Here is a 27,886-nt window from a genome sequence, read left to right on the forward strand (position 1 = left end):
AATTTTATTTTATTTTTGTGATGTTATTTAGGTGATTTCATACAATGAATAAGTATACAATGAAAAGATTACGCAACTAACTGCAGCTAATAGCCATGCTGCAACAATGGTTATTTCCCGACCCTTGACCTCACCTCGCCAATGCAAAATATTACAATAATATTATTTTTTTTTTGAAGGTGTTTCAACGATCTGGTCATTATATAATAACTGAGGTTAAAAAAAATATTCTTATCTATATTTACACTTTCCGTAACTTTTATCTTCATTATGACGAGTATTGGGATAAGTTAACATTTGCATATTTGTCCCGGGGGGAAGGAAACCGATAAGACGGTCTTAATATAAGTTTATCCGACGCCATAATCAGCATAACAGCAACAATGGTATATATTTACGGAAAAACAAATAAATGAATATTGATCATGAAATCAGAAGAGCAAACCAAACCTCAGATTAGGTTTAAAACATACAGATATAGGATGGAAAGTTTTGCCAAGGAGGATAGGATAGGATTTACATATTTATCCCGGGGGATAGGAAAGTCGATAAGACGGCTTAATCATATGACGAACCACGGCCTCTCGTTCTGTTTTCGGAAGCATGGACTTGATGGTGGAGGAAGCCGTAACCGACCAGCGGTTACGTGAACCACCCTACGGCGGCGAGGAATCCAGCAATCCTCTCGCACATGATCATTCCCGCATGGGATTCGAACCTGCGATCCCACGAAGAGTAATCAGAAATGCGGTGGCGAGCGTATTCCTAACGCTTAGCACAATGCGCCACACCGCCGAGCCAAGAAAAGGTACGTGTTCACTAACCTGAAATTAATAAATGAATTCACACACACTCACATGTACCACTCGCAACCACAGAGATATTATAAAGTAAAAAAAACGCTATAAACTTAAAAGATAGAAAACAAAAAAAAAAATAAATAAAATCATAATTATGTCTGAAATTCCGCCTCCGATTAATTTAGAATTTCGACTCCGAGTCCCGCTACTAGCTTCACAATGGTAGCAAAGTGACTATAAATTCCGACTTTTTGACATTGATGAACGGCAACTAAACCTTCTCGATAAATGCAGAAATGCGAGGTTGGTATAATGGATTTTATTGGTGATTTCCGTGTACAAATGATATTTAATGAAATTCTGCTGTTTATGAGAGATCATATACGGCAATTATCGTAAAGTAGGCCTAGTTCTGTAGTTGGAAAGATAGGTACGGTAATCATATGACATTACCGATATGATTATTCAGCCGTCCTAGTTTGTACCGCACTGCTGATTTACAAGCTAACGGTTGTGTATTATTACTGTATTGCTGTAATGGTCTATATCAGTGGCCAGTGGTTCTCAAACTTTTTTAGTCCCAGAGCCGCATTTCAAACCTCAAAGTTATTATATTTGATGGTGTAGCGTACCGGCAATGTATGAAATAATTATCCAAGTTCAGAATATCTTCTAATATGATCTGACGTCAAGTTTTCTCTCAATAGTCCAAGTCTTTATGCTATTTTATGTCATTTATTAACAACTCGAACAGTAAACGATCCAAAACAACCAAACACTCCCCAAAGGAACGAAAAGCATAAAATAAAAATAACAGATACCAGGCAGTAAAATGCAAGAAAGACCACATACACAACAAAAACACTGACCAACCCTGAAATCCAAGACAACTCTGAATAAAAAACCAAATGACCCCTAGAATCTGGTACAATGAACTAGCTACTGCAATTTGTAAAACAGGCCGAAAGTAACTTATGACAGGCATTTAAAAAGACTATGAACAATTCTATAGGTGCACAACATTTGAACAATACTGATGAAAGCTAATTCCACGATAAAACTGAAAATACAACACTACGGTAAATGAACTGTAATGGCACTGTACTGGTAAAATCAATAACATGGTCCCTACGTCAGCCCACTGTCCAGCACAAAACATCCGACAGTCACACAACACAGACAAACATCCCTGAAGACCAGACGCATTCACACAGACATTCAAAACCCACCAATCTAACCGAAACACTCAGACGACTCCACTCTGTCACACACAGCATACACCAACAGACCACGCTGCCCCCGAGAACCGATCGACCGTGTCGCAGCGTCTAAACTGCTAGAATACCAAATATGGAAACGATATCACATGACGTCATTTAACAGGCAAAACAAGGGTCGTCACATTACCCCCCTCTTCTAGATGGAACATTATGAAAGAATGTTTTCATCTCTAAAAAAAATATTTGAAACACGAAAAGCAGTAGTCAAAACCAAATTATGTCCACAAATGTCTTTAAAATATGCAGGCCGTCTACCCTCACGCTTAAGCATCCGTAAAGTTTGTCATTCGGGATTGAGTCCACCAACGTCATCGAAACGACCAAATTGATGTTGCATATCTCCATTGGCTCAACAATGGCTACTATGTTAGATCTCCGGACGGCCAAGGCTGTTGTAGCTGAACTAGAACAACCATTCCCGAGCGGCCGGTATAACCACATCTTCACTATAGTCCCATGACAGCAGGGAGAAGCTGTTTGGTGCTGTACCTTAACATCCTGTCCCTCAAGAACAAAACGATGCGACGAATTTGCCAAGATAGTCCATCCGTGACCCTAGATCGGCGACGGCAACGGTATGCTCCACAGGCCAGCTTTCAATCGTCAGGTTGACATCAAGTGCACCATGAGACACTAACGACTCGCCACTGGCAGTACGCAATGGTACTGGAAAAGAATACAGTTCTGAAATGTCCGAATTTCCTGCAACGTCGAGTAAACAGCGGTGTCTATGAGCGAGACACCCGAACCGAATTTTCCGCAACGTCAAGTAAACAGCGGTGTCTATGAGCGAGACACCCGCACGTGACCCTGGATCGGCGACCACAACTGTATGCTCCACAGACCAGCTTTCAATCGTCAGGTTGACATCAAGTACACCGTGAGACACAAATGACTCGCAACTGGCAGTACGGAGTGGCACTGGAACAGGATGCAGCCCCGAAATGTTCGAATCTTCCTGCAACGTCGAGTAAACAGCGGTGTCAATGAGCCAGACACCCGCACCGGTATCAATCAAAAACAAAACAGGCACGTTATTGACCAGAGCCTTGACATATCATCCATTAGTCCAAGTAATAGAAAAAAAAATCATAGTTCATAGAAAATATCCTGGCGTGCTCTCGCCAAAAATTGTAGCGTACCGGCAATGTATGAAATAATTATCCAAGTTCAGAATATCTTCTAATATGATCTGACGTCAAGTTTTCTCTCAATAGTCCAAGTCTTTATGCTATTTTATGTCATTTATTGACAACTCGAACAGTAAACGATCCAAAACAACCAAACACTCCCCAAAGGAACGAAAAGCATAAAATAAAAATAACAGATACCAGGCAGTAAAATGCAAGAAAGACCACATACACAACAAAAACACTGACCAACCCTGAAATCCAAGACAACTCTGAATAAAAAACCAAATGACCCCTAGAATCTGGTACAATGAACTAGCTACTGCAATTTGTAAAACAGGCCGAAAGTAACTTATGACAGGCATTTAAAAAGACTATGAACAATTCTATAGGTGCACAACATTTGAACAATACTGATGAAAGCTAATTCCACGATAAAACTGAAAATACAACACTACGGTAAATGAACTGTAATGGCACTGTACTGGTAAAATCAATAACATGGTCCCTACGTCAGCCCACTGTCCAGCACAAAACATCCGACAGTCACACAACACAGACAAACATCCCTGAAGACCAGACGCATTCACACAGACATTCAAAACCCACCAATCTAACCGAAACACTCAGACGACTCCACTCTGTCACACACAGCATACACCAACAGACCACGCTGCCCCCGAGAACCGATCGACCGTGTCGCAGCGTCTAAACTGCTAGAATACCAAAACGATATCACATGACGTCATTTAACAGGCAAAACAAGGGTCGTCACAATGGTCACAATGCAATGTGACAAATATTGTTTTTTTGTTTCAATTTCATGTTGTTATTACTGTATTATTTATCTGTAGTGCATTACATTTTCAATTTCTGGTTGTATATCAGCGTAGTTTACTTTTATCAGTATTATCTTTTAGACCAGGGGTTCTCAAACTTTTGGTGTTGCGGAGCCCGTGAAGAGGTTGACTATTATTCACGGAGCCCCAAAATAAATTTTAAAATTGTTACTTTCCGATTAATATTCCTGAGTAAGTTAAAAGTACTTTACTTAATTTAAATGCTAAACCTTTTTTAACGGGTTAATACAAGTCATAAATAAATCTAAATTTTAAAGATAAATTACCGTATATATATATTGAGGCTGTAAATTTGACACTTGACAAACATATTAATAAATTAGGGGTCAAATCTTTTTCTTTTGATATTTGGTGACCGTACATTTGAACCCACGTACATTTGAACCCATGTGTATATCCACGGGTTTAATCTATATGCGGGTGCTAAAACCCATGGGTTAAGGTTAGTATGGGTTCAACTATCCGAAAAACAAAAAAAATTTCATAGGTGCAATAGCATACAGGTGCAATTGTCATGGGTTCAAATGTAATGGAACCATATTTATTGAGGCTGTAAATTTGACACTTGACAAACATATTAATAAATTAGGGGTCAAATCTTTTTCTTTTGATATTTTTAGAAGACCTAAAAAGTCGCTGCGCGATTGCATTTTGTTACAATCGCCGACTGTTTTCGTCAGCGTGAAACGTCAAACCTAAACATCTTTACGTCTGTGTTTATTCTCCCTAAATCAAAAATTTCTTCCGGCATATACATGTATTTTTCCACAATGGCGACGATAATTGCTTTTTTTTTCTCGTGGGGAATTATGAATTCGATGTGAAAAACATGTTAATATAATATATATTATAGTCATCGGCGACGATATGCTAAAAATAATTAATAAAGAATCGGCGGTGAATTCGCAACTCAAATTTCTTGATTGAAAAGCGGCATTATGAAATATTAAAATTAAAACGGAAGATAACACTATAAGTTTTGTTTCAGCAGACTCCCGACAGATTTAAAACGCTCTTTTGGACATTGTAAATGTCCATACTTGGTGTTATGTCAGGTTTTCTTTGGGTATTCATCGTAGTAACTGAAATCGAAACACAGTCAATTGTGCGCGCGAGGCGCGATGTACCTTTTCTCCATTCTGAAACTACCAACGGAGCCGCATGCAATAACATAAATTTCAATCGTTCGTACGGTGATATCTTGCAAAGAATCGGATTGGCAGACCTGCGATAGGTTGGAGTCAGTGTTGCAAGAAGGGCTCGAATTCGCTAAACGCTATAATCTATCACACTGCCACGCAATCATCTGTCATGATCTGTCGTATTCAAGTCATGATTACGATGATGATTTGATCGGAATGTGCAGAAATATCTTATCAAATCTCTGACACCGGTAGTAGTTATATAAACATGTACTTTTGTGGGCAATATGACTTTGTTTCTAATATCTTATAATAACAGCGTTGTTCAGGATATACGGTAGTCTACAAGAACTTCGTTCACTTAACTTTGTTTCTCATTTCATGTCCGCGGATTGCCGTGGTAATTTGAGAAGTAATGATTTTTATTGTGAGTAGGCACAATCGCAGGTTACATTGAACGCAATTAACCCAATAAACAAATCATTTTAAATATGCCCGCATCGGTCATGGATTGCACAATTGTATATTGTACTCATCGAGTTTTAAAGTCGACCTTGGGATTTTGTAACGGCGATATCTCGCTTAAAAATAATCTTTAGTGCGAAAGAACAAATAAAGTTTAACAAATCCCAAGATCGCAAAAATACGATTCCAATTTATTTATAGTTGGCAGTTGTTTTATGTTATTTTAGAATACTAATCTTTTATTCAAGTAATCCTCAAAGTAATCTTGAATCAAACGTGAGTAACGATGCGCACAATTAAATTATTATGACAGACATTTTAAATGCACGCATCAGACAGTTACAAAATTAACCAAGTCAGTCTTTTGAAAAGTAATCAAATAGCTCGCGGAGCCCCTAGGTTTCTTTCGCGGAGCACTTTGAGAACCTATGTTTTAGACCAGGGGTCACCAAACTACGGCCCGTAATAACACGCAAAAATGGCTAAATTTTTTCCAAGGAACTTGTTTATTTCGTAACATTGACCAATCAGCAAGATGCAAAAAAACGGGACGTAATAAGAAGCCTCTTCGCATCTCAGCTCAGATAACTTTTGTCATCCTGACAGATTTCCAGTCGTGGTTGTAAACAATACTTCGTTTTTGCGACTTTGAATGCTATTCGTTAGTTTTTGATTGTGTTTCGGAAATTTAAGTATGAATCAAATAAGTCAACTATCATTTGCATCCTTAGGAGTTGTAGTTTTAATAGTAGTAATAAAAAATTAGTCTAGAAATAGCTGTGATAAAATAGGCTAAAATTCTCTACCGGTACGCAACGTTTTCTGCGAAAGATGCACTTGTACACCCGTGGCGCGTGCTTTCGACGAAACTGTTTACGTTTCTTGTGCTAAAATAAATGTTGAATGTGCATTTTGCGCTAACAGTACTATAATCCCTCGCGTACTGCTCCAATTTCATAAGTCACACTAACTTTTGTACTGCTCAAATGAGGATATTCATGTAGTATGTTACAAAAACAATTCATCCGATTTAAATAAAAACTGCGCCAGTGGATAGATCTGAGTGAAAATAGAAAACAGTACCAATTTTATAAAAAAACGGTCAAGAAATAACCGAGATATCGGAATTTTAGTACCGCCCGACAGGGCAATTATTTTTATAAGGATTGTATTACTTTTTTGATAAGAACTGTAACAAATATGAAAAAATAACACATGTCAATCACTAATATTGAGACTATTTCGGGATTTTATTGACACCGGTCATTGACACCGCCGAAAGATCGTCGCAAATAAACGCTGCAGTTGTGCATGATAGTTTAATTTTCACTACGTATAAAAGGGGGGAGGCGGAATTTTAAAAGCGTCGAAAGCTGAGAAATGTATGCGCTAATGAAAAAAATCAAATACCAGATATGTTGTTTATTTTATCTAAATTATGTCAAAATTTCATGGAATTCCAAGCTACAGCAGGCAGTCCGTAGTCGTTTTCAGCAGTAGCAGTATTCCAACACGGCGTAACAGTTCTTAGCAGACGTGAAGCGTACATTATTTTGGCGCGAAATAGCCGATTTTGTAACATTCCTAATTCATGACAGCAACGTTTTGATAACAGCTAAACTCAGGATAGTTGTCTAGATATAGATAGAATTAAATATTCAAGTCTTCAGAAATGTAGAATATATATTGTTAAATAAATTGGATGAATTTCCCAACTTTTGTGAATTTATTTTATTGCATTGACAAAAATATTCATCCGGCCCGTTTCAACCCAGTTTGAGTCATACCCGGCCCGCGGTCAAAAAAGTTTGGTGACCCCTGTTTTAGACCATTAATCTTGATCTTACATCAGTACATTATTATTGGTGTAATATAGTTCTAATTTGATTTAATGATTGAATCTTACATATTCTTATTGCTGTATTGCCTTGCCATACTGTCATTTTTTATATCGAGCCAGGTTCTGTGGAAATGATCAGTATTGTACCAGATCACAGTGTGGTATAATTTATAATTTTATGCTTGCGCTCTGAACTCCACAATAAACATGAATATATAGCGTCGAATCACAGAAAAAATGAATAAATTATTTGCCGACTTGTTTTCTGCCTTTTTATTTTTTTAATTTTATACTGTCACAATCCAATGAATCCATTATCAAAGCTTATTAATCACAGTGAACAAAATGGTCAGGAGCCTCGATGACCTGCGAAGGTTTTGCATACTGACCTACACAACTCAATGTTTATGTTATTCACTGCAATGTAACATTGTCTGTTCTTTTATTTGACATTGTTTGGTGGATAAAAATCTCTCTCTCTCTCTCATTAACCCATAAAAAATATATAGCCTATTTTACAGCAAAGAAAAAAAAACTTTGAAACTATTTTAGAAGTACAGACAAGTAGGATAGATAAATTGGATAGTAGGCCTAATGCAATAATGTCTGTCTGTGCATGAATAAATAAAGCAAAATAAGATATGTTTTTTTATTTGGTTAGAATGAATATAATGGAAATGATAGACTAATATGGTGCCATGCTAATATAGCTTTTCACCCAAATAGGTTAAACCCATTCAATCTATAAATTATGTGATTATATTAGGACTGATTTGACAATATCTATCATTAAACTGAAACATTCATTATTTTGAAAATATATATAAAAGCTCAATTAGGCCTACTGTAATATAAACATGGCTCTTCAAGTTTGGGTCGAGGATAAACTTCATGAAATCCTTGGTATGAGTGAGAAACATGTTGCCCAATACCTTATTGGACTATGTCAGAAAAGTACATCAATGGACGGGTTTGCTGACACTCTACAAAAGACTGGTGCGTTTGATGTCACTGATAAATTTTTAAGTTTTGCAAAAGATTTATATGCAAAAGTTCCACACAAACAAGTTGCCACCAGCAATACTAATCGTTTACGAGAACAAAAAATTGTTTCAATGCATCAGAAAAATTTAAGTTATAAATTAGTGTCATCTGATGAAGATGAAACTATTCCGTCAAAATCAAGTCGTAAGACAACATCAGTTTCCTTCTCGGATAAAAAAGAAAGAAAAGGATCTATGGGTAAAAAAGTGCGAGCAATACGTAAGCGTAATCAGACATCTTCTGAAAGCGAGGATGAACAACCAACAGGAAATGATAAAGATGATAAATCTGGATCGTCATCATCAGATGAATGGGACAAGGAAGAACAACAAAGAAAACAAGACTTGGAAGAGCGAGATAAATTTGCCGAACGAATGAAAAAAAAGGATAAAGAGAAAACCAGAAAAGTCATGGATCGAAGTGATGGAAAAGCATACAAAGAAGCAAAAAAACGTCTTGAAATTGCAGATGCCAATGACTCAAAAATCCTACAAGATCTTCGTAAAAAATCAAGGCGAGAATATTTGAAGAAAAGAGAAGAAGATAAATTACAAGAATTAGAAGGTGATATTTATGATGAGGAACATTTTTTCGCTGGTGAAGAATTAACAGAAAAGGAACGCCAAGAATTAGAATTCAAGAAGCAAGTTCGCGATATCGCGTTAAACTACAAAGGTATTGGTGAATCACAAAAACGAGGTCGATATTACATACCAGAGGAAAAAAAGAGAGGTGATATACATGATGAATATGATGAAACTATTGGACCATCAGGAGAATCTGGTAAATTGATTTCAGAGAATGAACGTTGGGAAGAAGCTCGTATTCATGCCGCAATAGCTCATTATGGCGCTAAAGATGCAAGAGAAAAGAAAGAAGAGAAGAAGTACGAGCTTCTCACAGAAGATGATGTGATTGAATTTGTTCAAGCTGCTACACACAAAGGCACATTGAATGAAGATCAATCACCAGAAATGAGTGCATCTGAAAAAAAGAAAATGTCTATAAAAGAAACTAGGGAAAATCTTCCAATCTATGGATTTCGTGAAGACTTATTGGATGCTATTGATGAACACCAAGTTTTGATTATTGAGGGTGAAACTGGTAGTGGCAAAACTACTCAGATTCCTCAATATTTGTGTGAGAGTGGATATTGCAAAGGAGGAGTGAAAGTCGGTTGTACTCAACCTCGTCGAGTTGCTGCAATGTCTGTAGCAGCTAGAGTTGCATCGGAAATGAATGTGAAACTTGGGGCAGAAGTTGGTTACTCAATTCGATTTGAAGATTGTACCAGTGAGCGTACCAAGTTAAAATATATGACTGATGGTATGCTCTTGCGTGAATTTCTCACTGAACCAGACTTGAAGGGATATAGTGTTATTATGATTGATGAAGCTCATGAACGTACTTTACATACGGATATATTATTTGGGCTTGTAAAGGATATTGCTAGGTTTCGACCTGAATTAAAATTGCTAATTAGCAGTGCTACATTGGATGCCGAAAAATTTTCTGCATTTTTTGATGACGCACCAATCTTCAGAATACCAGGTAGACGTTACCCAGTTGATATTTATTACACAAAATCACCAGAAGCTGATTATCTTGATGCCTGTGTGGTATCTGTGTTTCAAATTCATCTGACACAGCCTCTTGGTGATATTCTTATTTTTTTAACTGGACAAGAGGAAATTGAGACTTGTGCTGAAGTTATTCAAGAGCGTGCGAGGCAACTAGGGTCAAGGATTAAAGAACTTGTTATTTTACCTATTTATGCAAACTTACCATCTGATATGCAAGCAAAAATATTTGAGCCAACTCCCCCAGGTGCTAGGAAAGTTGTTATTGCCACTAATATCGCAGAAACTTCTCTTACTATTGATGGAATTGTTTATGTAATTGATCCTGGATTTTGTAAGCAAAAAAGTTTTAATGCAAGAACAGGTATGGAGTCTCTTATAGTAGTTCCATGTTCAAAACAAAATGCAAATCAAAGAGCGGGCCGAGCTGGAAGAGTTGGGCCAGGAAAATGCTTCAGATTATATACTGCATGGGCTTACAAACATGAACTTGAAGATGCAAGTGTCCCTGAGATTCAGCGAACGAACCTCGGAAATGTTGTATTGATGCTTAAAAGCTTGGGTATCAATGATTTAATTCATTTTGATTTTATGGATCCACCCCCTCATGAAACTCTTGTTATGGCTTTAGAGCAGCTTTATGCACTTGGTGCTTTGAATCACCTCGGTGAACTAACAAAACTGGGGCGTAGAATGGCAGAATTTCCAGTTGATCCTATGTTATCAAAAACTTTGTTAGCATCTGAGAAATATAAATGTTCTGAAGAAGTGGTAACCATAGTTGCCATGTTATCAGTTAATAACTCCATATTTTATAGACCTAAAGATAAGATAGTGCATGCTGATAACGCTCGACAAAACTTTTATATGCCTGGGGGTGACCACCTTGTTTTACTAAATGTATATAACCAATGGGTGGGAACTGGTCATTCTACTCAATGGTGCTTTGAAAATTTCATTCAACATAGGTCAATGAAAAGAGCTCGTGATGTACGAGATCAACTCGAAGGTTTGATGGAACGTGTGGAGATTGAACCAACTTCAAATCCGAATGATATTGTTGGAATACGTAAAGCGTTTACAGCAGGATTTTTCTATCATGTTGCTCGCCTGACGAAAGGTGGTTACAAAACAGCTAAACATCAGCAAAGTGTTCACATTCACCCAAATAGTAGTATGTTTGAAGAGCAACCCAGATGGCTTTTATATTTTGAGCTTGTGTTTACAAGTAAAGAATTTATGCGACAAGTCATTGAGATAGACAGTCAATGGTTACTTGAAGTTGCCCCACATTACTATCAAGCGAAGGAAATTGAAGATTCTAGTAAAAAGAAAATGCCGAAAAATGTTGGTAAATCCAGAGAAGAGCTAGGATGAATTAATAGCTTGTGATTGTGATCGGCAAAATGGTATTTCCAACTGCAGCTTGGAAAATTACAACACTAGTGGCATGGATAAAAGAGGGCATAAAAAGAATTATTTTCGGTAACATGCTGAAGAGGTTCGATGAAAAAGTGACCGAGACACCTTCTACCATGGGCAGAACAAATCTACTTCGGTATATATATATATACTTTGTGTTGAGCATGCTGTGCAACTTATATATATGTCCATTAAAATTAAGGCCAAACTTGTTGATTTTCATGATTTGGTCATATGAGTATCTGGAATCAGCAATTAGTGGGCAATATTTTCTTTCTTTCATTAAATTTAAAGATGGTATTCAACTTTCCATTATTTAATCTATTGATTTATCTGTTCCCCAGATTATACAAAGTCTTTATTTTTCAAAGTATCTGGACACAGTTTCACCTTTGTCTTCAAATTGACTTACATATAGGCCTAGGGTTACATAAAATGTCTCGAGTTTGATACTGTACAGCAGGGGTCGGCAACCTTTTGTCGTTCGCTGGCCAAAATTAAAGGTTGCTAGTCATTGGCGGGCTGCACATATTTTTAGAAAGGTAAAAATCGAATGGATGACCGATGAATCACATTTTATCACACATATCAGAAGTTAAATTTTAAGCAACGCGCGAAGACTGACCATTTGAATATTTTTTGCGCTATTAAACCTTTTGCACTTAGCATCAACTTTTCTGCGTTTTGTTGCCATTTGTCTGAATTATAATTAAATTATAGGCTCATTAAACGAGTAATTGTGAATTATATACTTGTTACGTTATAATATAATTAGGTCTACACGTAAATTCTGTTGCGTTAAGAATATAATCGACAAAACAGCTATAATTTGTTACTATAGTTCAGTGAAGCGTCGCGGGCCGGATTATATTGCCGCGTCCGGCCCGCGGGCCGTAGGTTGCCGACCCCTGCTGTACACACTACGCTTTATCCCAGGTGGGTTTTAAAAATTGATCACATAATACCGAGCTAGGAGGGTTTCTTTTCATCTGAGTAAAAATAGTTTGCTATTGTATAGTGATGGCTGCTTGTCTAACGCACTATAATAACAAATAAGGGAATATCCACAACAAAAAAATTTATTCCCAAATTTGCATGTAATCACTTACAAATTTTGATTTGGTTGAATTTTGATAATGTGGAGATAGATTTTTTGATAAAATATGATGCTTTAAGTCGCTATATAATAAATAAAATTGATTAAATCGTATTCTGTTTTTCCTATCATTGAGTTCGGTGGCTTTCTTCGGACCGTGACTAATGCTCGAAATTTGCTTAATTCAAAAGCGATGCTGGTGATCAGTTAGTAGAGGTTTGGATACTTGTCTTCGCGTGGGTATGAAGCTCCGTGGCGACGCTTCGATATTGTCGCCCCTAATGATAGTTCTGTCGCTTCTGACAGTTTGGCCGTTCATGTTGCTATATTGTTTTCGACATATTTATGTCGAATCACGTTTGAAGTATTGAATTATAAGTAGGCTTACCATAGCCTACGTCCCCTCTTTAGGCGGGACAGTCCCGCTTTTAAGCGTCAGCCAAAAGTCCCGCTTCGGCGTTCAGCCTTCCATCATAATACACTAACTTGTTACTGTTGTTTTATGTAGCGCAGCGCTAGCCTACTTACTGAAGGTGAATGCGTTTGTTTCGTTGTTTCCCGCTAACATTGTTTGGAAACGTATCGCATGTAAAACCAATACTTTTTGGATTGTATATATTTGTATCGTTAACGTCAATTCCTTTCTATTATTCGAACTGAACGCGATATTTGGACAGAAAATATGCGCGTGAATTCTCGATGATTATATGGTCAATGAAGACGGACGGGATAGCTTTAAATGTAGGCCTATGTAGTAAAATCGAAAAAAGTTACAAAATCACAGCTAAGGAGTCGTAGTCTTTAGAGGCGTCCCACTTTGAAGTCACAAATATATGGTAGGGCCTAACCCTAGTTATAAGAGGTCAAAAGTTTCCCATTTTGCAAGAAATCGAAAAAGAGGCAATACGAAGCACAAATATGTGTGCACACGTAGTCGAAACTGCTGTACGGGGCGACCCCCAAAAAAGCAGAACCCACAAATTACTTATGGAAATGTAGTTAATTTAAATTACACTTGTACTTATGTCTGTGTATGATTATACCCGAAAGTTTCAGTGATCTTAAGACGTTGTACACAAAAGTTGTGTTATTTCCAATTCTAGGATTTGTTCCAAATGGGCATTGTATACAGATCTGTATATGTTGTGTAATATTGCAATCACTCGCACGCACTTCTTTATGATGATTGTATTGTCACAGACGAAGTCTGGGGGCTTCATATGTTTATACATGCAGTTTATCATAGTTGGCAACACCAAAGCTATAATTGAGGTTCTCAAAGCAAGAGTAAATAAATGACATAGCCGATGATATGATAAACAATGCTGAAGTACACATATATAATAGCTAACAATTCTAAGAACAATATACAGTAATGATATCTAGGGCTGGGCAGTTCGGATCGAATAGTAAATTATTCGAATGGGTTCAGAGCGAAATTTCGAATCGCCGCCATTTTTCTTTCTTTCCGCCAATGGTCGAGGTGAATTCCTCGATTTTATTTTAATGAAGCCATATTTTTTTAACGCAATTCTGACATATGACTATTTTCTGTAGTGTGTTATTGATAAAACGCGTTTTTTATTGTGTGTGAACGCTCAGCAATATGGGTTATGTATTCTATGTTTTCAGTAATTCATTTGTTGACAGGACCAATTACAATTAAAAGTCGCATACAAATATATATCTCCCAAGTATTCGAGATTCGATTCGAAAAGAATATTCGATTCGAATCTAAAATCATCAGGTATTCGAAAATGCCCAGCCTACTGATATATGTTTGCACAATATTTCATGCACGACGAAAATAAAAAAAATCTGAATCTGAATCTATAACTAGAAGTAAAACGATGATTTTGCCGTATGTCATAGAGAAAGAATGATTTATTTCCGAATATATCATCAACGTACAGTAAAAAGAATAGAATGAAAAATAATCATAAAATATAATCGGAAGGGGTGGGCAAAACTGCAAAAACGACGGCCGCTAAAATATTTCCATCGGGATAAGGCACAGGCAAACTCTATTTACAATATTAAAACACATATTTTGAGTCAGAAGAAAAAAGTTATCACCGACTGCTTATAGATGGTTAAGTTATCAAATTAATTCCAACAATGGATTACAGATTCCAAAGTAAATATAAAATGGGCATGTTTATTAAACAAAGTTAGCTGATACTTTTTCTGAAATACTCTAATTGAATTGAGAAAGGAAAGTTAAAAAAAAGGTACCGTATTTGGAAAAAATAATTTAGTCGCATTTTGAAAAAATAATATGGTCAACAGACCCTTTTAAGTAACTAAAAATTAAAGAAATATATTCCACAGCTGTTTGAATTATTGATTATTAGTTGATATTTGATGAAAGAGCAAGTTTCATGCACCGAACTTGAATTTGAGACTACACTGCGAAGTAATATCGCCTAAAACATGAACGTGCGACGTGCACCCGTGAAAAACCTATTTCTAACTGCAGCCAAAATGGTGGCACTGGATAATTAAACAAATAGTATATATATGCTATAGTTAAATAAAATTATAAATAAACTTACAGAAACCCATACAAAGGCTAGAGCGTAAATTTAAAACAAATACGTATATATATTATTTTATGATCTACGTGGTATCTCTGCTCAGAACACATAACAGGTTTATTCCCATTACTTCAAGATACCCCCTTATTTTATTTTATATCGTATTATAAAGATACATTAACAAAAAATGATCAGAAGTCGCGTGAGTCAACCACTCAGAAACACTCTTCGTTTTCAAGGTCTATTTTCGAGTGCTTTTTTTATAAGTAATCAGGTATTTTACCGAGATAGGCCTTAGACTTGTGCAAATATTGCCACAGGCATTTGCTTTTTATTGCACTTCGTTCTATTTATTCAGTTTTCAAGCATCTTGTGTCATTGCTTACAAATTGGTTATTTTTAAATTCTTCCTGCTCTGTGTCAATGTGCACGTTACAAACAACACGTGTCATTTCTTGTGACTTTTTACAGAAGTCAGACACACATTGTCTATAACAGAGTTATTTATAGTCACTGACTGCACATTACTTGATCTTCGTAGTGTTGATAGCCATTGAAAGGTACCATTACCACTTTTTATGACGTCGCACCTGTTGGAAAACATTCAACTGAAATTGACGCATGGACACGAATTTTGAGATACAAAAATACCGTAATACAAAATTTTACTTGTGAAATAAACGTAAAGTGATGTGGAAAGATGCACACGGTATTATGAAAGGAGAGAGAAGCGCGAGAAAAGAATATCTGAAATTAATTTAACTCTCCGCACAGGTTGGTTATAGATAGAAATTGTGCTAAATGCTTACGTTGACTACACGCATGGCTCATTGTGTTAGATTCATTATAACTGAATATGTCTTACCGCGGATCGTCTCCTTCGCACCAAACCTCGAAGCAGTATTCTATTCGAACTACGTCAACTTGGCTGTCGTTGATATGACGCAGGCCACATTTTTTGTTTACAATAACACCGTACGGCCAAATGTCTTTGTTCTTGATGGAAATCACTGGTGGCTCTACAGAAATATTTGAGTTTTCTGAGTTGATACAGATGTTTAGAGACTGGTCGGGCCTGTAAATATATATGTTGGGAATAAAAACGTTAGAAACTATTCGAAAAAAGATGAAAGTAATATATGAATAGACACTATCATATTTGACTACTGGGAATATGAAAGATACTGCTCCAGTTAACGGAACAGAAGAAAATAATTTAGCGATGTCATATATTTCATAGGTAATGACTCTGAGTAGTCGTTTCGAATTCCAGAAAACATACATATGCTGAAATGGTTATTGCAGAGAAAAAGTTGAAGTCACCTAATCATAAGTGTCCCAGGTTCCACTACCATTTCATAATGTTCCGAGTTCATTCCCCTTGTGACATATGCAAACGAATGTACGTCGGAAATACACCAAACTAGTTCGTAGTTGTTAGGTTTCTGCTCTACTGTAAATCGCTTCACGTAGCCAACAAAATATAACGTTTTTGAAAACAGTTTCTCAATCGCCCGCTGGAAGATGGCTCGGAATCTTAAAAGGAAATAAAAGCTTAGTAATTCTTGATCTTTTGGGTATGTTCTCCGAACTCTTCCATTCTGTATCTCACATAAAAAGTGTCAAGTGAGAATAGGCATTCGCCGAAAATTTCAAAACATTAAAAAGAAACTCACAACGTAAAATGATTCACACCGAACACAATTCTGCCCGGAAAACTATTTTTTACTATCTTAAATTCTTCCCAGTTGCTTTCTTCTTCTTGTCGTGTTTGTATCTAAAATATATCAACAACCACTGATTTTTTAGTAAAATAGGATTTTATGTTATATATATTTATATCAAGTCTATAAGACGAATTTGCCATGCAGCCTCTATGTGTGCATCGCTACCAGCTGAAGGGGTGTGGTGGGTAGGGCTGGGCATTTCGAATCGAATAGTGAATCGGTTCGAATTTTTTTATCGGAGCCATAGTTTTTCAATGCAATTATGACTATTTTCTGTAGTGAGTTATTGATAAAACGTGTTTCTTACTGTATGTGAACTCTCAGCAATCTGCCTGAGTGATGTATTTTACGTTTTCAGTAATTCATATGTTGAAAGGACCAATTACAATGAAAAATCGCATACAATTATACATCTTCCAAGTATTCGATTCGAAAAAAATATTCGATTCTGAAATCATCAGGTATTCGAAAATGCCCAGCCCTACTGGTGGGCGAAATAGATTGTGACCAAATTGACGCTAACGTAAATTGAGGAATTCCTAGGGATTCGAAATAGGAAAGGTAGATAGCCACATGGCAAGAATTATAACGCAGGAGTGCAGCGTCTCGAGTCAGCTTGGAACTCAAACCTTCAGGACTTTGGACTTGACTTGAAATTGGGTTTGGTGTTGACTCGACATGACTCGCTACTTAGTCTATAAAAAGTTGCACTCAACAACGGTAGTTTGACTACTCTCGCACTAAAAGAGCTATGGTAATCATAAACAGTTCACTGTGAACATAGCGTACCGTTATATCAGAGAGTTTGACGTGAGATAGTGGGTCAAAATATGCCGGTATTGATATCAAGACATCTTTTTTGAAGCTCAAGCCTTTTGGAAGAAGCTGGATTGTAGGGGTCATGGTCAACCAATTTTCGTCCTGAAATGGAAGTATGTAAACACACAAATGCCGGATTAAAATTCCATGATTTTGTCAAAATTAGAATTACCAGTATAGCTTAGTTAATAATCAAAGTGAGCCGATCACTGCATGAGGCAGTGCTGAGGCCGGAAATCTTCAACTATGCTATGCCGATAGCGTTTTTGAATGTCTAACCTGAGTTATCGTCGCTGCAACTTTTCACCACTTACTTGAAAAGGTTGTCGATGGAAAAAACACTTCAGCGTAATTTCAGTTAAATGGTCCAAGGCTCCTTTGGGTATTAACACACTGCATCCAGCAATCGCCAACGATCCGCCGTGAGAACCAATAACTTCTGATATATCATAAATATCAACATTGTTAATATCTGAGATCGTGGATACAACTTCTTTCTTTCCACTATTTGAAGATAAGCTGAAATTATTTAGTATATCAAATTATAGTAATATTTTTTTTATATTACCTACTATTATTTTGCATCTTATTGTAACGTATATTAATTCGAACTGCTCAATATATATATACGGAGGCCTGCACCCTTGTCTGAATTTTAGATGTGTATGCGTATAGTTTTTGCAAACTGTTGACGAAATATTTCTGTGAAGAGAAACTCTGACTTACTCTGCGTTTGTAAACAATCAATATATATACCATACACGCCTCGCATATCAGAAAACAAGTGACAGCTATTCATTATCCACCTACAAAGAGTCTTCTTACCTTATGCCTGAATCTCCATCGCCGCACGACCGAACTTCAGAAAGTCTAAACCAAAAATACTTATATATATGGGCACGAACTGAATATGAGTATACATCTACACATAAATCTGTTTTCACTATAATAGTCAAAGCGAATCTTTACTGTACAACAAAACGTTGCTGGTAAATATTGAATGAAGCAAATGCAGCAATAAGAAATTAGCAAAAGAGATAGCTAGAGCATAGGACTTGCAGACCTTCGAGTCATATGATGTCTATTAAATACGATATGTCATTCTAATTTGTCTGACCCGAGTTTTTCACAAGAAAGAAATTCTTGCAATTTTGCTCCTTTACTAGTATCTAGAATCTTTTTTTTAATTCAGAAATTAAAATTTTTCAAATCTATCATGTTCTCTTCACCATTTTTCTCAATATAAGCCCAATCGCTGATTTGCTTAGGCTCGTATTAATAACTTTGATATAGGCAAATCATACGACCATGTAACTTTAAACGCATTTTATAAATTCAATAAAATTGTTTCATACCTTCTAGTTTCATCCTGTTGTTTGTTTCCGACTGATTTCGATCTTTCCGGAAATAAATCATTCTGGAATAAAAGAGTTTTGGCAAATTATTCCGCTTTATCTTGCTAACTACTATTTCATTCTGTGATATCAATGATTAGATAGTGAAATCTCACCTCGTTAAACCGCATTTTAACATTGACACGTTTCGGCGAAGTTGTGACATCGATATTTGCTACATTTTCATTGGAATCTGTAAAATGTTATATTTTTCTTTCAAAATATCTCAGAATATTCTATGATAATGATTCATTAATCGTCAGTAATAGGAGTGGTCAGTGACGAACGCATTTACATCATAAAAACATGTCATGTTTTGAACTATACGAATAGGACGTTCATTGCGACGTCATATTTATTTTCGTACAATGCCGTATGACGTCATAATGATTTGTAGGACTGCTCAAAACATACTGAGCACGCACAACTTATGATTACTCGCCTTCAGTCTGTAACCATGTATTATAGTTGGATAAAGTATACGCTAACGCTTTAAATTAATATTGCCCGCCATTCTTTGAAATATACGTTTTGTCAGGTATACCAGGGAACGTTTGAGGTACAGTGTTTACCCGAAAATAAGACTGGGGTTTATTTCAATTTTCTTTCGAAAAATAACACTAGGGCTTATTTTCGGGGAATGTCTTATATTTTCATTTATCAAAAACAAAATTACAAAGTGGAGAATTACAAAATTTTCAAATATACAAAATATGAAAACCGATATTCATTTACTTATAAATAACATGTTTTTATTCAAAATAACTGCAAAACATAGATTATTAATCATTTTAAACGTGTAGAAGAGATTTCCTACTATCGACTAGTTAGAAAAAAAATTTCGCGTTACTGACTATGTCTTATTTTAAGTGGAGGGCTTATATTAAAATGAGTTTTAAAATTCAGGATAGATCTTATTTTCGGGGAAACACGGTAGTAGGACAGTAGGTAGTTCAATTATGGATGACTTTTAAGATTAAACTGCTTCGATCGAATTCAGTTGATCGAATATCCACTTAAAGTACCGGTAAATCATTTTCTCCAGTGACACTTAGCTTTGTAAGATAGTTACATGCTGTCAAGACTAATTAATGCAATTTATTTGAATGGACTATTTCAAATTTTCTTATTTTATAAGTACATATAGGCTGTATATAAACACGCTTACAATTTACCAAACTGTAAATAATCACTTCGCTTCTGTAATTGGAGCGGAGTGGAAATCTTCTCCTCCACATCACGGTAATAATATGCGCAGTTACGCAACTACTTACCTTTTACAGGGTGTCGAGATATATCATCTTCTTCACCTTGAGCGGGGTATACCTTCACGGTGACATTGCTTTTCATTTCGTCATTATTTTCGTTAACCTGTATTAAATTAACCAGATATGGAGTTCAAGAACATCCTCATATGAAACTTAAATCTTTTACAAGTTGGCGGAGAAAATAAAATATAAACCTGCGTTTCATCGGATTTGGGCTGACGGTGATCTTCGCCATTTCTTGCTTTATCGTTTTTTTTTCTCCAGATTTTTCGACAAAAATCAATCCTATATAATATATATATATTTATTAAATTATGATAATTTTGGCCTTTTCAACAGTCATTTTAACAATCTTTATTAAAGTAATCTAACGAGTACAAACCAACTTTCATCGTATCATGTTCTCTTCAAATACATACTTTATCTAAATAATGTGCATTTTAGTATATAACCATGATACAAAACATGGATTAATTTTGGCATTTGGAGGAATAAATAATTCAATTTGTTTCGTGGCTACTGTCGGAATCGAAAAAAAGTTCTACTAATGTTCAAACTACCATGCATGCGATGCTACCTACATTCGTTAAAATATCACATATCAGGTCATTACTCTGACTACTACCTAATCAGCCCCCAACATAGTGGATTGGAAAGGTTCTACATTTATCCATACGGCATATTGTTTCTATATTTATGTCATACAGTCTATATCTTGCTGTATATCTTGTTTATAATGTTCAAAGTTATTGAAGTCTTCATTTAGTTTATACTTACAAGTATATTACAAGAAAGGCGACAAGGATCTTCAATAGGAATAAAAACTCATTTGAATCCATTCGCCGAAGTCTGCCTGTGAAATTTTTGCTTGCTTATTCCTTTCTGTATATTATAGTGGCCACAAAATTGTATATTAAGTCACCAACCGTTCAGACTACTGTTACCTTTTATATGTACATTAATTTGTATTCGTGGGTACCTTTCTGATTCACCGTGCCACGTAAATCAGCTGCACGAGTAACGGTGATTCAAATACAGTATTTCAGACATTTGAACCCACGCATCGATCACATATTGCTTTGGCCACGCATGTACCGCCGACGGTTAAATAACTATATGAGTTATATCGTAAGTAGTATATCCAATGCCTAGAACAATATCATCGATACCGATAACTCATAATTGTGGGTGTCATTCGAGGAAGTAAACTAGTAACCTATTGCTTCAAGAAACTGTATGCAAAACTGTATCTAGTTATTGCTTTATATATACACGTGATGAGTCTGATGGCATGCAAGTTGGTTAACAGCTCCACAGTATCTCTGTTATTATAACTAATAATTTAATATCTCTTAATCTACTTTTGAACCACCCTGTAAATATAGTTTGGCGCTCCAGAAGTATGTGCGCCAAGATGGCGCACAACCAGATGACCCTAACCTGGTACACATACTATGTTCAGGTTGTGCGTCATCTTGGTGCACATACTTCGGGAGCATCTTTAGTTTTAGTCTGCCAATTAAATTAGACCAAATATTCAAATACTTCTTATTTTCTATATGTCATTACTGCAATGTATGAATCATTATGATCCGAATACATACTTTGTATTTATGCAATTTTATTGGAAATAACGGTTCTACATTTGTAAGTAACCCTGGTCTCCAAGGGGGATAAAAGGGTAAACACGGTATTTATGAAAGAGTCACAAATAGGCTTTTAACCTAAATAGTGAATTGAACTTATGCTCTCGTCAATATAGAAAAAAAGAACTTCCCATCTACTGGGCCAGTCGCCCAAAGAATATATCTGGCGGATATTGCATTTTAGAAAGAAAAAAAAAACATGTGTCAAGACCAGATACGACCGGCCCGCCGAATCATACACAAAATTAACAAGACAAAACTGTCCCGAAGGAATGGCACATTCGTCGTTGAAGTCAGTCAGTGGAGAAAATGTAACTGTATTTTGATTACCGCTTTCCTTTTCCTGGGTTAAATTCCGAAATAACTTCAATCAGATTAAAATATAAATTATTAAACTTAAAATCCACGTAAAAGATGTTGCAATAACTGATAATAACAACTTAAAATTGGGATAAACTTTTATTGTACAAATCTGTTATTTACATCTTGGTATTTATGCGAATGTTCTGAATCTTCTTTACTGAATGCATGAATAAACGTAATAGATATGTTAGATCAAAACTAGCTTCTGTTTTATGGGGTATTTTTATACCCCAATTCCGAACATGGCCATGGACAAGCGACTGATATGCAGTGAGCTATTATTTTGAATGGATTGAAATGTTCCCAATTCCAAATCGAAGAGATATCGTTTCACATAGTATGGTTTGCTGGTGGCGAAGTAGCCTCTATCCGTTTGAGCAAAAGACAAAAAATTATAAGTTAGTCAAACGAAACAAGATGTTATGTACCTGTAGGGTGTAAAAGCCTATAGTATCAAGCACAAGAAAGGTTTAAAGATGCTATTTACTTTGGAGATATGAAAAGAAATGATTGCTATTGTCATTGCCTTTATATTTTCATGTCGCTCCAATCCTATTGTTCGTAGTTATGTAACCGATACCGGTAAGCAGGCACAATCGGGCGTGGGCACGAGAAGACGGACTTGTTATCATTTTGTTCGAGCAGGCACAATCGGGCGTGGGCACGAGAAGACGGACTTGTTATCATTTTGTTCGAGAACTATGGAAACTTTATCAATAGATAACGTCTGAGGACTTAGAGGTAATAGGTTGACAAGAAGTTGTGAATTATTATATTGTGTTTTTATACGATAGATTTCAAGATATGGGTAAGTAAATTTTAACTTCGATTTACTTTTTTCGGTATTTGTCAACAATGTTGGCTTACATTCGCCTTGTTGCCAATATACCAAGCGACAGAAAGAACTTACCGGTTGCGATATACAATAAAACAAAACAAGATAAAAAAAATCTATAATTACATTAAAACTGAGTTTACATTCTATAAATTGGTATAAGATTATCTTGTGGTGGATTACCATGGTAAAATATTACGTCTTACTACAGTGTGAGGTCTACCATCCTACAGGGTGAGATTTGCTTAAGGTATTATCATAGCGTGAGGTCTCTGTCAACATCAGTATGAAATCGATGTTCAGATTCAGAGGGCTTCTGAGACTACAACTTGGTATTGCGATATACATCGGTTTATGGTAACACAAAATATTTTCAATGTTGAAAATAGTGTTTGACGTATGTATAAAGATGCATCTCTTAGATACGTCAGCAATTATTTACCGAAAAGAACATTAACAGATTATTTACAAAATTTAAAAAAGGGGAGGCATTTTTTGAGGGGGCGTGAAGCTAATTAAAAACAAAAGTATTTGTTATAGATTTGATCTTGACCTCCTTATTTTGGACATTTGCAGTTCTTTGTTGTTTAGAGATTGCGATATCATCTACGTATTTTCAACGTGTTTTTTTTTGAATGAAAGATACCATTGCCTTGCTATATGATATGTGTAGCTTAGCTATTGTTAGTTTTTTTTTTTTTGAGTTGGGGCGCGAGACTTGAAGAATTCTGAAAAAGTGGTGCGACTCAAAAAGTTTGAGAACCACTGGGCTGGGTGCTCAAAATGCCTCAATGAAAGTAATGAACTTAATATAATAAAGTTATAAAATATGTATCTCTGCAGGTTCATCAGCCTGTAAAATACCAGATGTTCAGAATGCCATAGAAGCCAAAATCAGAGATAAGGCGTTGAGCATACGAGAAATGAAGAAAACCACAAGTTTGCCCGAAGAAACACTAATTGGAAAACAAAGCACCAAACGAATTGTGGACATTTTACTGTAAATCAATATCAGCTTTTCATTCTTTTTATCCTACCACTACTGAATATAAATTGCAAATTTTTTTTTTTTTGGGGGGGGAGGGGAATGATCATGTTTTACTCTGTATAGTTTCTCAAAAATATTATGCGTCAATATATAGAATAACGGAAAATTTAATTAGGTAGAGTTTGATGTATTCATTAAAATTTGTATTTCATCAGTATTCAAATTAGATGGAAATACTCAACGACTGTGAGGAGGAGTGCTTTTTTGTAAGACTCTCAAATTCAAAGGTCGATTTTCTAATATTTCAGTCGCATCCACTTTCCAATAAAATGTTAAGGAAATCAAGCAATCGCTTCTCATCCCTCATATTTTTATGTGGGTCTTGTCGATCTGAAGACTCTTTCCTTGCGCTGATTTTCTGCTGTATTGTTTTATGATAAATATGATAAATAACTCTATAATGCGATGTAAAACGCTTCTCTATTAAACACTGTCTGTTAATTTTACAGTAAAACGTCTGATTACAATTTTGATGTTGGTGACAGAAGCGAGAACGATCGCATATTCAATTTGGAGAGTTCCAAACAAAAATCGTTTGAAAACGGAATCGGAATTTTGATTTGTCCAGATGAAAACCGGAAAGCTGTAATCAAGAGTAAGTTTCCACAATTGGAATTTGTCAGAAATGGGCACAATAAAATCTGTTACCGTGTGTCATTACAATTTTATTTTCAGTAAAGAACTCGCCCTCGCATGTGCATAAATAGTTTGCTCTCTTACTATTTTAAGATACAAAACTGAATCACTATGGACATACTTAATATTTTTATTGTGTTCATATATATACATTTCGTCTTTACATGCAGGTACCAGCGAGAAGATTTTTTTGAGTCCACCAGGAGAGATACGTTGGCCAAACATTGAAATGACTTATCGTCATTGTTCAGTCTCACAGTGTGTTGTCGAAAATTTCAGACACAAAATAATCGGGCATACCGACTTTTTTTTGTTGTATGCTGTAGTACCGGGTGAGTACTCGTATATCAAGAGAACGATGCTCAAATATATAGACATGAAAGCTAAAACGAATCTGAACGGGAATCGGTGTGTAATCTGTCACAGTAGAGTAGACCACAGTTTCGACAGTATTCACGACTAAAGCTAAACTGGGAACGGCCACAAAGTGCGCAATTTTTTATGATGCCATCGCATGCAAAACAAATAAAAAAGTAATTCCTTAGAGCCCACAAAATTTGAAAAAAAAGTAATAGCTAAAAATGCAATCTTAAAACACTGAAAATTTTAAAGCATTCGGTCCAGTGGATATAAGAAAAGATATATATACGAAATATGGAAAAATATGACAACCATGTTGATATTTGAATCAGTACGCAAAACGAGTGCCAAATTACTGCTTGTAATAGTATATTAAATTTGGGCGTTTTGGCTGCCGTGTCCCCCGAGTTCTATCATTTTACTTTTCTGTTGTCACAGATTTCAAGAACAACAAGGTGGCGTTTGAAAACGACGTCCAGGAAACCGTCAATTATTTTGAACAACGTCATGCCAGCGTTCTAGATGGCATTTCAAAGTTGTTCATATTCGAGGTTGGTAAATGTCTGAGTAACCTTTATTCTGTTTCTGTATTTCAACTGACGCGTCCTCCATTACAGCCACGTCTATGCATTGTGATAAACTTGCATTTTGCTTTGTATTATCTTGGTTTGTAAGAACGCGAGAGAGAGGTTGTTGTTAGCTATATAATTTAACCCTCCTACGAGCCAATCTCTTTCCAGAATAAATTTGAAATCGATTACGGCTCAGTTTGACTATATTAGTATTTATTATGGGATTAGATCTTTCTGTTTTGGTATCCTATAATGCCAACACAACTAATTTCTTGTCCTTTTTTCTCAAATTCTTTAAATCAGTGTTCAAGACAAAGGCGAGATGAAATGTCACCATCGACGCTGAATTTCAGTGAAGATCCACATACCGCCGTCCTATTTACAGACAGGGTAAGCCCTGGTGGATACGAATAACATTTTTGGTACATCTTATTATAAATGATAATCTGATATTCTACTGAATCCAAATGTACAGCTAGCTCGTGATATTTTTATGACGCCGTACAATTTCGAAATCGCACTCTTTTAAGAGATAAGACATCCTATTCAAATTAAGTTTGTAACTTTTTGAGTGCGTAAAATTTTATGCATTTTTTATATATTTATATTACTGGCATGATTTTCAAAATAAACTAAAATTGTATACTTTCAACTTATTTTCCGCTTGGAAACATGTACATTATGTTACTAAGTTTGAATAAAAAATGAAGAGTTCACAATTAGATGAAAAACGTCGGAGAGACAATTTCGCCGACTGGAATTAGACAGCAAATAATTTTATGTGATCATTATCAACTAATAGTGCATTCGTTTTGTTTTCAAGAACATGTATAATCAAGTGACTAACTATAGTAAAATAAATGAGCAATACAAACGTTAAACGAACAATTTTGCGATTTTCTAAATTAATTTTACTATTAAAATTTACTAATTTTTCTGATTAAAATATGGATGCAATCAGGTTGTGCATATGTTTCTGCGGATATTATCATTGCATTAGTTTGTTGTTGCAAATGATTTTACAAAAAGGGATTGATTACTCCCATCGGGGTATAATTCTGTGATTAGTTGAGTGGTTTCCTAAGAAGCGGTCTCAAAAATATAGAGGTATGTAAATTATCATACTAATTCGTCAAGTTTTCTAATCAAATTGTGAGCATCTACCCAGTGAAAAATAAAATTAACTTAGTGTCATATAAAAGCGTATAGTCGGCTCCAACACATACAGGAATAAGAATCAACAATTGAAACATTTTGATATTGCTGTTCACTTTTCGACCATGAAGATAACTAAAATTAACATTCCAATACTTCAATTATATATATTATTCTACTGAAGGATGCATTTTTTCCAAAAATTTCTTTCCACTGTTCATTCAAATCAATCATAATGGTAACATTTAAAATCATAAAAATTCATTTGAAATTTACTACAACTTTCAAACAGTATTGCATGGTTCATTCGAAACTACATCACAATTGCCTTCTTGTGATTTTTTAAATTTTATTCTCATTAAAAACGATTATCCGACTTGAATTCTTGTAAAACGGTTGGAAATTGTTTTCCACAATTAACTAACATTGCCTTATTTTCTGCCTTTTTTCCTGTCAATTTCCTACTGAAGGTTCGTGAACTTTGTTAAATTTACAGTGATTGACAGATGCATTTATTTTCAATTCGAACAAAAACTACCGAGAACAATTTTTGAAACAAAAGTTGAGTTTTTTTTAAACTACCGAAGCAACCGAAAATTAATTTAGATAGAAGCTCGACCTCCGACATTGATATCAATTTATGAGATTGACTTATTCATTCCCGACTTGCTTAATTTAAATTTTCTTCATGTGGGTGTTGGTAAGATCAAGTTGTTTTTGTTGTGTCAATTTAACACAGCAGCAATGCCTAAGTTGCAGGCTTCCGGGGAGGCACATTGTATGTTGAGAATAGTGCCGAAGGCCGCATGCATATTTTTATAATTTATACCTTAGTTAAGTGCAGTTTGCGATATATATTGCGACGTA

General features: G+C 35.6%; 3 protein-coding genes across 5 annotated transcripts; 2 read left to right on the forward strand and 1 right to left on the reverse strand.

Annotated features, from left to right (window-relative positions):
• Positions 1-1,084: 1,084 nt before the first annotated feature.
• LOC120329296 (pre-mRNA-splicing factor ATP-dependent RNA helicase DHX16-like) lies at positions 1,085-12,773 on the forward strand. Its single transcript, XM_078118309.1, has 2 exons — positions 1,085-1,103; positions 8,348-12,773. The coding sequence occupies exon 2, from the start codon at positions 8,375-8,377 to the stop codon at positions 11,516-11,518; it is 3,144 nt and encodes a 1,047-aa protein (XP_077974435.1). The 5' UTR covers positions 1,085-1,103; positions 8,348-8,374; the 3' UTR covers positions 11,519-12,773.
• Positions 12,774-13,844: 1,071 nt separating this feature from the next.
• Positions 13,845-21,397, reverse strand: LOC120329297 (uncharacterized). The gene is made up of 12 exons (XM_039395876.2): positions 21,182-21,397; positions 20,599-20,689; positions 20,411-20,507; positions 19,253-19,329; positions 19,098-19,159; positions 18,568-18,612; positions 18,057-18,261; positions 17,713-17,844; positions 16,873-16,973; positions 16,520-16,732; positions 16,062-16,271; positions 13,845-15,786 (listed from the first exon to the last, which is right to left on the reverse strand). Exons 1-12 carry the CDS (start codon positions 21,241-21,243, stop codon positions 15,645-15,647), a joined length of 1,437 nt encoding a protein of 478 aa, XP_039251810.2. The 5' UTR covers positions 21,244-21,397; the 3' UTR covers positions 13,845-15,644.
• On the forward strand, positions 20,751-26,555 carry LOC120329299 (uncharacterized). 3 transcript variants are annotated; one of them, XM_078118310.1, is made up of 7 exons: positions 21,416-21,532; positions 22,167-23,221; positions 24,092-24,248; positions 24,746-24,891; positions 25,103-25,264; positions 25,731-25,843; positions 26,168-26,555. In XM_078118310.1, exons 2-7 carry the CDS (start codon positions 23,218-23,220, stop codon positions 26,276-26,278), a joined length of 693 nt encoding a protein of 230 aa, XP_077974436.1. In that variant the 5' UTR covers positions 21,416-21,532; positions 22,167-23,217; the 3' UTR covers positions 26,279-26,555. The 3 variants fall into 3 exon arrangements, with proteins under 3 accessions (XP_039251813.2, XP_077974436.1, XP_077974437.1); XM_039395879.2 differs by lacking the exons at positions 21,416-21,532; positions 22,167-23,221 and adding an exon at positions 20,751-21,009; XM_078118311.1 differs by lacking the exon at positions 21,416-21,532 and having other exon boundaries at positions 23,044-23,154.
• The last annotated feature ends 1,331 nt before the right edge of the window (positions 26,556-27,886 follow it).

The sequence above is a fragment of the Styela clava genome, chromosome 12 (genome assembly GCF_964204865.1).
Source record: "Styela clava chromosome 12, kaStyClav1.hap1.2, whole genome shotgun sequence".
Lineage (NCBI taxonomy): Eukaryota > Metazoa > Chordata > Ascidiacea > Stolidobranchia > Styelidae > Styela > Styela clava.

What these genes read in the sequence shown, in the direction of transcription:
- LOC120329296 (XM_078118309.1), top strand. Translation starts at nt 8,375, where the DNA reads ATGGCTCTTCAAGTTTGGGTCGAGGATAAACTTCATGAAATCCTTGGT.
- LOC120329299 (XM_039395879.2), top strand. Translation starts at nt 20,952, where the DNA reads ATGTTCAAACTACCATGCATGCGATGCTACCTACATTCGTTAAAATAT. An exon ending in CGAATTGTGGACATTTTACT is followed by an intron (nt 24,249 to 24,745) that starts GTAAATCAATAT and finishes TTAATTTTACAG; the next exon opens with TAAAACGTCTGATTACAATT. An exon ending in CAAAGTTGTTCATATTCGAG is followed by an intron (nt 25,844 to 26,167) that starts GTTGGTAAATGT and finishes TCTTTAAATCAG; the next exon opens with TGTTCAAGACAAAGGCGAGA.
- LOC120329297 (XM_039395876.2), bottom strand. Translation starts at nt 21,243, where the DNA reads ATGGATTCAAATGAGTTTTTATTCCTATTGAAGATCCTTGTCGCCTTT. An exon ending in GCCTTTCTTGTAATATACTT is followed by an intron (nt 20,690 to 21,181) that starts GTAAGTATAAAC and finishes TATATTATATAG; the next exon opens with GATTGATTTTTGTCGAAAAA. An exon ending in CCAAATCCGATGAAACGCAG is followed by an intron (nt 20,508 to 20,598) that starts GTTTATATTTTA and finishes AATTTAATACAG; the next exon opens with GTTAACGAAAATAATGACGA.